At 42.7% G+C, this 14154-nt stretch overlaps 1 protein-coding gene across 2 annotated transcripts in view; it reads right to left on the bottom strand.

Annotated features, from left to right (window-relative positions):
* LOC138282607 (polyamine-modulated factor 1-binding protein 1-like) overlaps nt 1-14154 on the bottom strand; it is a 1030040-nt gene that overhangs the window by 57782 nt on the left and 958104 nt on the right. For both annotated transcript variants that reach the window (XM_069220389.1, XM_069220390.1), the window contains exon 28: nt 13559-13726. In XM_069220389.1, coding sequence (XP_069076490.1) covers nt 13559-13726 — 168 coding nt within the window. The remainder of the gene's footprint in view (nt 1-13558; nt 13727-14154) is intronic.

Raw genomic sequence — 14154 nt, 5'->3', positions numbered from 1 at the left:
CCCTGCAACTGCCCAGCTGACAAGCACCAACTGGATTTGCCTGGACATGCCTGAGCACTGTTGCTGGCCTCTCCTGGAGTGGATTGACTTCTCTTTTCAAAGAGGTTCTTCTAAGGTCCTGGGCTCTTGGCTGGCATCAGAGTGCACTCTTTCTCATGGAAAGGTGAAGTTACAGAAGATTTGAGCTCCTCACAACCACAAACTGACCTCTTTGAACAGAGAATTGACCACTCACAATGACAGCCAGCAGGACCTGCTCATCGTGCCAACAGTGACCGTCCAGAATGCCTGCCAATGCGAGATCTGCACCTCATGCTGGTAGCGCCAGCCTACAATAATGGCAACATAAAGCTTCAGCAACAACTGGCTATTCAGTCTACAATTGCCACCATCTGCAATGCTTGATCTTATCATGCCGACAATCATCAACTTGGGCCTGGGTCAACATGAACAGCAGCCCTCCCTGCAGACTTGAGACAGTAACTCTTCAGTAAGATGCATATAGTCTCTGTATCTGACCAGCAGTCCCTCGCAGTCTGTCTGAACTTGTGACTTTTCAATGGTACAGTTTGACCAGATAACCAAGAGTGGCGCTTTGTGCTTTTCGGCAGTATATTAATCTGAAATGTTAAAATCTCAAATCTCTGGTTCTACTGATTGGATTTGTGTCATTTTATAGATTAAAAAATATTTATATTTCTAAATTGGTTTGAGATTTTTATTGTGTTGTGTTCTCACTTTTGTACTGTTTGCGTACTGCAGACATCTTTTACACATTTCCTCTAAGTTAAGCCTGACTGCTTTGTGCCAGGCTACAAAAGCACAAAGCATAGGTTTATTTAGTTACTTTTGTGGTTGACCCTGACAAAATTCATGTTTATTATTTGAGTTTGGATTTCATCCCTAACAACTAATAACCTAATTTCTGACACCAGGTTCTTGGATTGAATTTGGGCTAACTGGCTGCCAATGAAGCTTGGCTAGAGGTAGTTTGATAGTGTCCATTAAATTAAGGTTGAAGTTGAAAACTACACTGGCTACTTTACTTTGACACTAGAGCTTGCCTTTTGAGAATTTACTGCAGCAACCTTTTCAATAATGAACTTTGGCAAAACAATGGCTGTAATCAGTAAGGTGTCAAAGAAATACAAGGGTAACCCAAAACCTTAAGGGACCTGCAATAATATATATAATCAAAACAGCAGTTGTCCCTAGTTCAAAGTTAAAAGAAGAAATGTTAATACAAAAAAGTGTTAATAACATAATAGAAAAAAACAAACACCATTTGACTTTTCCCTTGAGTGAACGTCTCATTTTAGATGGCCACAGTTCTCCAACAGCATGCCCTAATCTTAGATGTGCATGCACACTTTATGCCCAGCCACCATTCCCTTTTCCGGTGTCCTGGTAATCACTGTAGGAACCCTCAATTTGGGATTCCACCTTTTCCTCACATTAGCATCTTCCTTTATGCATCTTCTTCTAGGACAGTCCATGATGTTTGAGTCCTTATGATAATCCTGCAGTTTATCGGGATAGAATGCAGAGCACTGTTGACCTTCAAATTTACATATCCATAATGCCATTATATATTGTACAGGGTTGTAACTAATGTACTTGCTTGTATCACACTTGCATGCCATTTATCAATATTTGAGAGTCACATTTTCAGACCACAGAACACATTTTCACTCTTTTATTATTTCAATTTAATTAACTTGTTTCAACTAATGTTTTTTTCTACTGTGTTATTCAAATTATATTATTATTTCCTCCTATAATTATGAATGAAGAGCCTCTGTTGTTTTGACTATTTAATCAGTGAGGTAGTAGGGATCAGCACTTGTCTGAGCTGAAAAAGACTAGGTGTCACTACTTGTGAGGTGGGTGATTGAAGCTCTAGTAAGTTGTATTCAACACTGCACTTCTATTCACTAGGAAACTGGACTATGGTAACACCCTGTATATAGGAATAACCAACCAGCTCTCAAGAAGACTTCAGATTGTCCAGAATGCAGTAGTCAGACTAGTCCCCAACCTCTGACGCCGAGCCACATCACACCGCACCACACTTCAGAGACGTCCTCCGATTGCCAATACACAAGCACCCATACTTCAAACTCCTCATTAACACCTACAAAGTACTCCAAAACACTGGCTCTGCATACTCGAACAGCTGTATTCATTTTCACCACCCTTCTAGATGCTTCCGCTCTGCTGGACTCTCATTAGCACGCCCCCGCTGCATACACAAAAGCAGGGCAGGTGTTTGTGCCTTATCATACTTGGCTCCTAAGCCTGGAACGGCCTCCCATATGACATCAGAGCCTTCAACTCACTTCTTGACTTCAGTAAGAAGCTGAGACTTTGCTTTTCAATAAGCCTACCATGCTGGCCCCAGACACCTGCTACAAGCACAGTGGAAATACCCACACAGGTGATTAGTGTGCTATAAGGATACACACAACGACATGTAATCACAAGCACATATTTCAAGATACTGACATATTCTGGAGGGTAATCATCTATTCCCGGCTTTATTTTAATAAGGAGGGCAATATCCAAAGTTTATTATTTTAATATACACAACTTTTCCAAAAGTCTAAAAATACCACATAAAGACACACAACTATACATGTTATAATTTTTGTAATCTTTTTCCATTTTCAATAAGGCTGTGAAGAGTTAATTGAAGTATCACAGACACTTGCACTAGTATCCTAATGGCACACTTATAGTTTAGCGAAATCTCCTTACTCAGCAAGAACCTATGTTTATTCTTTCATCCTGTGCCTGGACAAACTGTGCAGGGGATTTTATCCATTCAGCTGACACCTCATACTTTAAATGGTGACCTAGAAGATTGAGCCTATCTCCATAGGGAGGAAATAGTAGTATATATATTTTAGCAATGGATAAATGAGCAGATGCTATAAATAAAAGTTGAAAATAAACAAAACTAGCACATTTTTCGAGGAGCACCAGTATCTATGACTGATTATTTTTCATTATTGACACCACAGGTAGAAGGAGAGCACAGACATATGTATCTGCACCTGACCTAGTAAAGCAGGGAGTAATTTTAACATCTCCCTCTCCTGTTCTATTCTTTAACTATTACCATACATCTCTCTAAATCCACAGCAGTCTAAAAGCCTGTTGTAAGCAAACAGGCTTTTCGCAGCCCTTGGCTACTTTTTGCCCCCATCTGGACTATTAGCTGCTGGTTTTTCGACTCTGAGAAAGAATCAAGGCCTTCTAACCAGATGTCAGTGCTAGTGTTTTAACCCTATACAAATTACATGTCAAACTGGATACACCCAATTGGCAAGGATAGACTAATGTATAAAACCCTAATATATGGTACCTAGGGTACCCACTGCATGAAAGACAGTGTCTACTCAGGGCTGCAGCACTGTTTGTACCACCGTTCGTGTGACAATGTACAAAGTGGCCCACACCTGCAACAGCAGACTAGAAGCACAGTGTTTTCATTGACGGTTCGACTTTGCCATCGAAACCTTTGGTAAAGTCACCCTAACCGTTAACATTATATGTGAGTCTCCCTAGAGAAGACCGATGGAGTCCTATGGCAGGGAGCTGTGTTGTGTTACATAAGACACATGTTTTATGATATGTCTTAGCAGCAACACTTCCAAATTGTCATTTGGCTGTAGGTAAAGTTGGTAGCCCCAATGGCTAAAATAGAGTTACCGGGTAGCATCCCAACCCAGATAACTTTTGACTGGGGCTACCAAAGTGGGTCATGTAAGATATCAAATTAATTGTGGCATTAAATGAGACTTTATGGTCGAGTCAAAATTAGTGTCACTTTTAAAAGTAAGTACTTTTTATTAAGTTACCTCTCTGTGCCCCTGTTAGTCCATAGTCCTCACAAAAACACTGCTACACAGACTGATTTCTGCCCACCTGGGGAGACATGGAAATGACTCTCTGGCCAAGAACAAAGGCTGTTGCTGCATGGAAGGTGTGACCTCCTCCCACAGGATAACTGCCCGAGCTGTTAGCTTAAAAGGCGAGTTGCAAAGATGAAGCAGCCTTTGAAGGTCCGCTGTGACAACATCCTCTAGCAGAATACCTTTTGAATCCTGCAGACAGAGTAGTGCTAGGGTCAGAGGATGGAAAACCAGTTCACAAACCAGTTTTCCAGGGGCATGCAGCCCCAGGGTAGTCACACTCCTGGGTGGGGCTACCAAGGTCCTTACAGCCTAGAAAGAATTCTGCTATGTTGCTTGTGGCAAGAATGTTGCCCTCTTGGATAGCCAGATGCCACACATCATCGGAACTCTGTCCCCAGAGAGAAGCAGACCAGCTATCCCATTGACTAGTGACCAAATTGTCCCCTTGGGGCACTTTTCTGAGATGTAATGGGTACTCTTGGTACCCAAGACCTCAGTAATTGGTGGATGTGGAATGAGGACTAGAAAAAAAATGCTTTGGACCCATTGCAAGTGCACATAGAGAGGCCATGATGCCAGACTGATGCACCTGCTGTACTCTGGGCTATTGGAGTTTGGATCCTGTTTTGTGTGCCTAACTAGGGGGATTGTTAGTTTCCAGCCCGCAGCAGAGATGCCAAAGGTCAGTTGTCTGCCCCCCCCCCTTGAAAGGCACAGGGGATATCAAAGCAGGAGGAGCCCAAGACGCACCTCTGGTAGCCAAAGCAGACGTCTTCCCGTTAGTGGACCTCGGTCACCCCAAAGGACAATTTGGAGATAGCCAAAAAGTGCACCTGTGGTTGCTGGACCCATGAATGTTGATTGGGACCAGATTTTTCACCCAAAGTGGACACCAGCCTCCACCAAAATTTTGCACTGTGACTGTTGTGTTTCAAAAGTGTAAAGTCTGCATTTGCAGCCCTTGGAGCCCTTGGAGCCCTAAAAGGAGGATTTTGTGGGACACTGAGATCTTTGGACAGAGTTGCCCCCACTCACCTGTGTATGAGGACTCGACTGGACCACACAGCATCAGGAGCATCCTTAAGCATCTTTAAGCCTATATCCCTCAGCATCAGGACCACTCCTTTGTCATCTATGGCGGTCAACCTGTAAAGTTTGGATATTGCTTTAAAAATACCCTGCTGGCCAGGTAACTGTCCATAGTATCCTTTCTGTCCCTCTAGACCTTTTTCTTGTCAGACTTGGTCACCAAACTCAGGCCGGAGTTGTCAAACTTGTGTTGTGTGACTTTCTTGTTTTGTCACTTGGTTCTGTTAAATGCTTTACACATTGTTCCTTTGCTAAGCTTTCCTGCTCAAAGCCACAGCTACCTAGAGTTGAACATAAGCAGGGGTGACTCCTCCACTATGGCGTCGCCCCACTGCTAATAGGGCAGCAGAAAAATAAATTGATAATACAATATTATCATTTTATTTTTCTGCTGTCTGGGGCGGGGCCAGCATCCCCCATGTAAGGAGGGAGGTGGAGTAGTAGTGTACTTTAGGTGTGCATGTCAGCTTTGCTGGCCATCTGAGACTTACTCAACCTGAGCTGTATTTCACAGCTGGGTGGAGACCAAGTGCAGGCTCCCTTCCTTGAGCGGCATTTCAGCCCACTCAGGCCAATCCTGTGCTTCTCTCATGCTGTATAACCGCATAAGAGAAACGTCTGATTGGGTGGGAGGGGAGCAAAGTAAGCACCAAGGCTGCAGAGGCGGCAGGTAAGTGCATTTTTGTTTTTACTATTCCCCGCGCTCTGAGAGCTGCCCCACTAGCCCTGCCTGCTAGCAGCTGCTACTGAGCATAAGGGTGGGTAAACGTACCTGACTGGACACAAGACAATATTCGTGACTGTACTGCACAATAAGACAACCCAACTATATGATATAGTACCCCCAAATCCTCACACCTATCTTTTCAGTATACCTCACTGCACTGGAATTAACCCATAAGCTCGAAACATACTTTGATTCCCATTCCAACATAACAATGCAAGAGCTTTAAGGCCAATGGTTTTAAAAAAATAAGCAAATTCCCATGAGAATTTAAACATTACATGCACACATACTTAGTCCGTTGATCATGCCAAAATAGAGTTCATAAAATAATATTTGAATGAACAACGCCCACGTGAATTAGCATATGTAACTTCCAGCAAGAAAACATCACTGACAGTCATATGCATTAGGTCATTCTGAAGAATTCAGGAGAATGGGAGAAACAGGATAACGTTTCAAAGAGGATCGACATGATGAGAATGGACAAACGACAAAGCTTCCAAAAGACATACAAATCTGAAATTGTTTTCCAATCGCTGTGTTGAACAATATTAAACTACATTTTAAAAACAACTGTCTGTTTCTTAAATCATGCCCCCAACACAGAAAATACTTAAAACGGCTTAATCTACATGTTTCAAATCTCCTTCATATGCAAATTGAGGTTCACCAATTTCTCTGTGCTTTAAGGTGGATTGGCTGTACGTTAACTAGCCTGATCAAGCCCCTGGTGGAATCCCGTAAGTGGCCCTTTAGAATGAAACAAAACAAACAAAATGTAAAAGAGCTCCAAAATAAAGACCTTTACACCTAGACAAATAAACAATGTGTTGCTCAGACACCACTTACACGTCAATAAAAAACACTAAGGCTCTGTTAACTTGAAAGTTATGAGTAGTTTGGGTTAGGAGTGTAGAATACACAGGCATGGGAGAAAGAAGCATGACAGAAAATAGATTTCAAAAAGGCCCAAAGGTCCATATGCCATTATGGTACACTTTAGTGAGGACAGGACCGGGTCAGTTTTTTCGTGAGTGAACCAGCCTGGCATGCAGAGGAAGAAAAGTAAATTGGAGAAAGTTACTTTCACACTTGAAAACTTTCTTGGAATTGAGATCTCTCATGTAGGAGCAGATTCCAGAAAACATAGAAAAATGGATCCCACACTTTGAATGCCTCAACAAGAGACTGTAATAAAGAAAGGCTGCCTACGTACAGGAGGAGTTTGAAGCAAGTTAGGCTGCCCTAAGATCAACTGGACATTATGCCTCAGCTCCGTTCTTTGGTTAACCAATTTGAGAGTTCTTTAGTGGAAAAAGTAACCAGACTACAAAACAAATGACATTGTTACTTCAAAAGCTCAGGATGGAGTCAATGACAACAAGGCCAATAAACTATCACTTGGTTCTTTGTCAATGAAACCTGAAGGATGCAACATGAAAAGACTTATGCTTTTTGATACCAACTGTTTTATGGACTTTAACACAAACACTGAAAGACTGATGGCTTATTAATACAACCTAACATAGTAACAGTCACTTATGCACATAGAGTAAAACAAATGTTTGCAATTCCACTGATGATTGTTTTATAGAGATGAACACACAACAAATCAAGATAAATATCCAAACAAGAACTTAAAAGTACTAAAATGATCAATCACAGGATAAAAGAGTAAGGCAGCTGTGTGTGCTTGAATGATCTATACCTAGCAGAATCCCCAATTGCAATTCATCATGTGTTGGAAGGTGCCCACTGAGAGAGTAAAGATGGAATTTTGCCAAACATCTAGTGGATGTTTCAGCAGACGTTTGGCTTTATTCCTTCTGGCTGTTTCACAATTGGATTTTTACATGCTTATAAAACATTTGATACACGCTTGCTATTTTCTTAGCACACATGAGTATTTGTTTTTCAAATAATCAAAATAAGAGTGCATATGCCTTACCCAGGAAAAAATAAAAACAAAGGCTCCATTTTTATGTGTAGCTCATAGAAGGTAGCTTTTGCAAGAATGCCTCCAGAGATTAAAGTTTTGGTAAAACCATATTGTTTCATATGGGGAGATTGTCATATTATCATTTCAAATGGCATTAGTTTAACAACTCCTACAACATTGTGTTGACATTTATCAATTGCTTATATATTGTCCATCCTACTACGTCAACATAACATCCTCTCTGGAAAATGGCTCGGAGCCCTCATACTGTTAAAGTCATCCAATGTCTGGCTTTAAAACCAGTCTTGGGTCCTTCATGGCCCTAATTTGCATAGTTACTGACTTCCAACAAGCCACGGGCAAGATATAAATGTATGTCTACATTGCATTACACATTAGACACAGTTGATAATGGAATGTTAGTGTAGTGCATGTAATGCCCATCAGGATTCGGAGATAGGGTCATATAGAGAGTGCCCTGTTCCTGCAAAACATGACTCAAAGATGTATATTTTTACATGCATTAATTGAGAGAACTGCTCTGTTTCTGACTCCCATGCTTTATGTCTTACCGTTACCTGTTATTAAAAGCATTTGATGCACTACTGGGAAATATCATCAGGAGGGCATGGTCGGCCAACTATGCCTACGCAGAAGTGGATGCATTTTTCTCATACTCTCTTAGGTAAAGATATCTTCTTCCACTCACAATAGGAGTTCTATTTTCATGTAGAGGTAGAACACAAAAAGTTGGGACTTTCATATATTTTTTTTTAATACAAATCACATTCTAACGTTTTTTACATTATCTACCAGTCAGATTCTGAATCCAATCAACCTGGCAATTTTGTCTTACAAGCTGCTACCATGTGACTGCCAACACAATTTCAGAATACATTAGTTCTTCTTTTATCAAATAGGTCGGCTAGTCGTACCACAGCTTTTAAAATAAATCCACTGCAGCACTGTTTTGTTATTGACTGTACCCTGAGCCCCTCATGCTCTGGAATTTACAAAGTTTGTCCACTCCCCATTTTTAGATCAGATGTAACAGTACAGGTGTCCACAAGATCTATTGTCACCAGTTCTTTAAAATACAGATAGAATAGACTTTGGCTCCAACCAAAGGAGTATTCTCTCTCATCTCATCCATGTGATGGTATCTAATTGCAGTGAGTTGCGATTTGAGAACTACCTCATGAATATTGGTGAGGTAGGTCGGATTGCAACCCAGTAGTATTCAAAATAATGTGAACCAACCTATTAGTAAATTGGTTGGTTTGCAACATTCTTTTCTCTTTGCAAAAAGTTGATGCATAATGTACGTCCACTTTTTGCAAATGAAAATTTGGTATTTGAGGCCTTAACCCATTCTGTGCCTTGGACGAGGTGACCTCGTCCAAGGCTACAGTTCCTGTGTGCCTTGGACGAGGTCACCTCGTCCAAGGCACATGGGAACTTGGGGGAGCGCTAGCGCGCCCCCCCTGTGCACCCCCCTCCCCCCCAAGGCAGGGATGGAAGGGGAAGACCTTTTTATATTTAGGCCATTTCTGCCCCCCAAGGGGGGCAGAAACCACTAGACACCAGGGAGTTTTTTCTTTGCGTGAATTTCACGCAAGGGGAGCGACCCCTTAGGCAAGGGTCGCTCCCTGGGGGGGAATTATTTTAGGCCATTTCTGCCCCCCCTGGGGGGCAGAATCCTCTAGGCAGCAGGGCAATTTTTTTTTGTGTGTTTTTTATTTTTGTTTGTTTGTTTTTTTAGAGGTGGGGAGCGACCCATTAGGCAAGGGTCGCTCCCCTGGGGGGCAAATTGTATTTAGACCATTTCTGCCCCCCTTGGGGGCAGATTGGCCGATTTTAGGTCACTCTGCCCCCAAGGGGGCAGAAACCACTAGACACCGGGGATTTGTTTTTTGGCGCCAATGTCACGCAGGGGGAGCGACCCCGTAGGCAAGGGTCGCTCCCGGGGGGGGGTTTGGGGGGCAAATTTAATTTTATTTTAGGCCATTTCTGCCCCCCCGGGGGCAGATCGGCGTATTATTAGGCCGATCTGCCCCCGGGGGGGAAGAAACCTCTAAGCGCCAGGGCACATTTTTTTTTTTTTTTTTTTAGAGATGGGGAGCGACCCATCAGGCAAGGGTCGCTGCCCTGGGGGGCAAATTGTATTTACACCATTTCTGCCCCCCTTGGGGGCAGATTGGCTGATTTTAGGTCAATCTGCCCCCAAGGGGGCAGAAACCACTAGGCACCGGGGATTTGTTTTTTGGTGCCAATGTCACGCAGGGGGAGCGACCCCGTAGGCAAGGGTCGCTCCCGGGGAGGGGTGGGGGTTGGGGGGACAAATTTATTTTAGGCCATTTCTGCGCCCCCCCCCCCCCCGGGGGCAGATACCTCTAGGCGCCAGGGCAATTTTTTTTGTTCGTGTTTTTTTTGTTTGTTTGTTTGTTATTTTAGAGATGGGGAGCGACCCATCAGGCAAGGGTCGCTGCCCTGGGGGGCAAATTGTATTTACACCATTTCTGCCCCCCTTGGGGGCAGATTGGCTGATTTTAGGGCAGAAACCACTAGGCACTGGGGATTAGTTTTTTGGCGCCAATGTCACGCAGGGGGAGCGACCCCGTAGGCAAGGGTCGCTCCCGAGCAGGGTTTGGGGGGGTGGGGGGTGTTAAATTTATTTTAGGGCATTTCTGCCCCCTCCCCCCCCCGGGGCCGGCTGAGCTAGAGGCCAAAATCCACAGGTAGACACATTGCAAAAAACACCTCTGTTTTCTGTGAAAAAATATGTTGTGTCCACGTTGTCTTTTGGGCCATTTCCTTTCGTGGGCGCTAGGCCTACCCACAGAAGTGAGGTACCATTTTTATCGAGAGACTTAGGGGAACGCTTTGTGGAAGGAAATTTGTGGCTCCTCTCAGAATCCAGAACTTTCTGTCACCAAAATGTGAGGAAAATGTGTTTTTTTAGCCAAATTTTGAGGTTTGCAAAGGATTCTGAGTAACAAAACCTGGTCAGAGCCCCACAAGTCACCCCATCTTGGATTCCACTGGGTTTCTAGTTTTCAAAAATGCACTGGTTTGCTAGGTTTCCCCAGGTGCCGGCTGAGCTACAGGCCAACATCCACAGGTAGGCACTGTTTTCTATGAAAAAATTTGATATGTCCACGTTGTGTTTTGGGCCATTTCCTTTTGTGGGCGCTAGGCCTACCCACACAAGTGAGGTATCATTTTTATCGGGAGACTTGGGGGAACGCTGGGTGGAAGGAAGTTTGTGCCTCCTCTCAGATTCCAGAACTTTCTGCCACAGAAATTTGAGGAACATGTGTTTTTTTTAGCCATATTTTGAGGTTTGCAAAGGATTCTGGGTAACAGAACCTGGTCAGAGCCCCACAAATCACCGCATCTTGGATTCCCCTAGGTCTCTAGTTTTCAATAATGCACAGGTTTGGTAGGTTTCCCTAGGTGCCGGCTGAGCTAGAGGCCAAAGTCCACAGGTAGGCACTTTGCAAAAAACACCTGTTTTCTTTCAAAAAATGTGATGTGTGCACGTTGCGTTTTGGGGCATTTCCTGTCGCAGGCGCTAGGCCTACCCACACAAGTGAGGTATCATTTTTATCGGGAGACTTGGGGGAACGTTGGGTCGAAGGACATTTGTGCCTCCTCTCAGATTCCAGAACTTTCTGCCACAGAAATGTGAGGAACATGTGTTTTTTTAGCCAAATTTTGAGGTTTGCAAAGGATTCTGGGTAACAGAACCTGGTCAGAGCCCCACAAGTCACCCCATCTTGGATTCCCCTAGGTCTCTAGTTTTCAGAAATGCACAGGTTTGGTAGGTTTCCCTAGGTGCCGGCTGAGCTAGAGGCCAAAATCTACAGGTAGGCACTTTGCAAAAAACACCTCTGTTTTCTGTAAAAAATTTGATGTGTCCACGTTGTGCTTTGGGGCATTTCCTGTCGCGGGCGCTAGGCCTACCCACACAAGTGAGGTATCATTTTTATTGGGAGACTTGGGGGAACACTGGGTGGAAGGAAATTTGTGCCTCCTCTCAGATTCCAGAACTTTCTGCCACAGAAATGTGAGGAACATGTGTTTTTTTAGCCAAATTTTGAGGTTTGCAAAGGATTCTGGGTAACAGAACCGGGTCAGAGCCCCACAAGTCACCCCATCTTGGATTCCCCTAGGTCTCTAGTTTTCAGAAATGCACAGGTTTGGTAGGTTTCCCTAGGTGCCGGCTGAGCTAGAGGTAGGCACTTTGCAAAATACAGCTCTGTTTTCTGTCAAAAAATGGGATGTGTCCACGTTGTCCTTTGGGGCATTTCCTGTCGCAGGCGCTAGGCCTACCCACACAAGTGAGGTATCATTTTTATCGGGAGACTTGGGGGAACATAGATTAGCAAAACAAGTGTTATTGCCCCTTGTCTTTCTCTAAATTTTTTCCTTCCAAATGTAGGAGAGTGTGTAAAAAAGACATCTATTTGAGAAATGCCCTGTAATTCACATGCTAGTATGGTCACCCCAGAATTCAGAGATGTGCAAATAACCACTGCTCCTCAACACCTTATCTTGGGCCCTTTTTGGAAATACAAAGGTTTTCTTGATAGCTATTTTTTACTGTTTATATTTCAGCAAATGAATTGCTGCATACCCGGTATAGAATTAAAACTCACTGCAGGGTGCAGCTCATTTATTGGCTCTGGGTACCTAGGGTTCTTGATGAATCTACAAGCCCTATATATCCCCGCAACCAGAGGAGTCCAGCAGACGTAACGGTATATTGCTTTCGATAATCTGACATTGCAGGAAAAAGTTACAGAGTAAAACGTAGAGACAAATTGATGTTTTTTTCACCTCAATTTCAATATTTTTCTTTTTCAGTTGTTATTTTCTGTAGGAAACCCTTGTAGGATCTACACAAATGACCCCTTGCTGAATTCAGAATTTTGTCTACTTTACAGAAATGCTTAGGTTTCTGGGATCCAGCATTGGTTTCATGCCCATTTCTGTCACTGACTGGAAGGAGGCTGAAAGCACAAAAAATTGCAAAAATGGGATATGTCCCAGTAAAATGCCAAAATTGTGTTGAAAAATTGGGTTTTCTGATTCAAGTCTGCCTGTTCCTGAAAGCTGGGAAGCTGCTGAGTTTCAGGGGAAAAACCACAAGCCTTCTTCTGCAGCCACTTTTTCCCATTTTTAAAAAAAAAACGAAATTTTCACTGTATTTTGGCTAATTTCTTGGCCTCCTTCAGGGGAACCCACAAAGTCTGGGTACCTCTAGAATCCCTAGGATGTTGGAAAAATAGGACGCAAATTTGGCTTGGTTAGCTCATGTGGACAAAAAGTTATGAGGGCCTAAGCGCGAACTGCCCCAAATAGGCAAAAAAAGGCCTGGCACAGGAGGGGGAAAAGGCCTGGCAGCGAAGGGGTTAATTTCTGAGTTGCATTTGATATAAAACATTATTTTATTTTCATTTTTTGCCCGTTGTAGCAGACTTTTCTTTATTTTTTTTTCAGGACCCAAGATCCAACGCTGACCTATTGGCTTTACCAATATGTGTATGATTTGTTCATTTTTCTGATATTTTGTTAAGCAATTATAATATTGACTTACATATAAAATAGGAAATAAAATCTAAAAGTATTGGGACATAAACCTAAAAGTTTCAGCAGCAAGCGACTAGGCATCATGACGATTCTTTCCTATGGCAAATTTGTCAAGTGAGCAACCTGAGAACTTTACCTATAAGGAAGCAACCTGGACAAAAAACAAACATATTTTTTGTCTAGCAGAAAGTTTAAAACCATAAAGTCAACAAAGGCACCAGAAGTAATTTTATGCTAACATATCTGGCACTTATCTTCAATATCTACGCGGCATAACAAGCTAATTACCTTGTCCACAGTTTCTTTATGATTTGCTTCGAGTGAACTTAATTCTCTGTTCAAATCGTGGGTTTTGTTTTCAGCAGATTCCAGGTTTTTGGTGCTCTGTCTGCATTGCTCTTTCCACTGCTCCAAATCAAAATGCACATTTGTATAAGCTTCTTCGTAAAATGTTGCCTTTTGGTGAATAAAGTAAAATAATCATTAACATAATACAAAACATTGCACAAAAAGTTCAACCGAAAGCCCTTCTTCAAAGATAAAGTCACACAGTTGAAATTTATATGTAAAGTTTCTCATACAACGACCATAAAACCTAATTTTTTAACCATGTAGGCATTGTTTACAAACGAAGAATACATCACTGTCCGGTATTCCTCAACCAACTTTGCACACATTTAGCGGAAGACACATGGGTTTGCTTTTGTTTCTAAAATCGTAAATACTTTATGAATATATCACCCAGATATTCAACAAGTCCTCTGTGGTGCAGGTCAGTGAGGGTAATAGCTCTAACTCTCAAGAAATGTAATTGCACTTGTGATACTCAGTTGGAGATTGTGGGTGTGGTATGTACTGCACTCTGAACCATGGGCGGGGGTGGG

The sequence above is a fragment of the Pleurodeles waltl genome, chromosome 2_2, assembly GCF_031143425.1.
Source record: "Pleurodeles waltl isolate 20211129_DDA chromosome 2_2, aPleWal1.hap1.20221129, whole genome shotgun sequence".
In the NCBI taxonomy this organism is placed as follows: Eukaryota; Metazoa; Chordata; class Amphibia; order Caudata; family Salamandridae; genus Pleurodeles; species Pleurodeles waltl.
The sequence above is the reverse complement of the archived record's forward strand: the minus strand, read 5'-3'. Positions and strand labels throughout refer to the sequence as shown.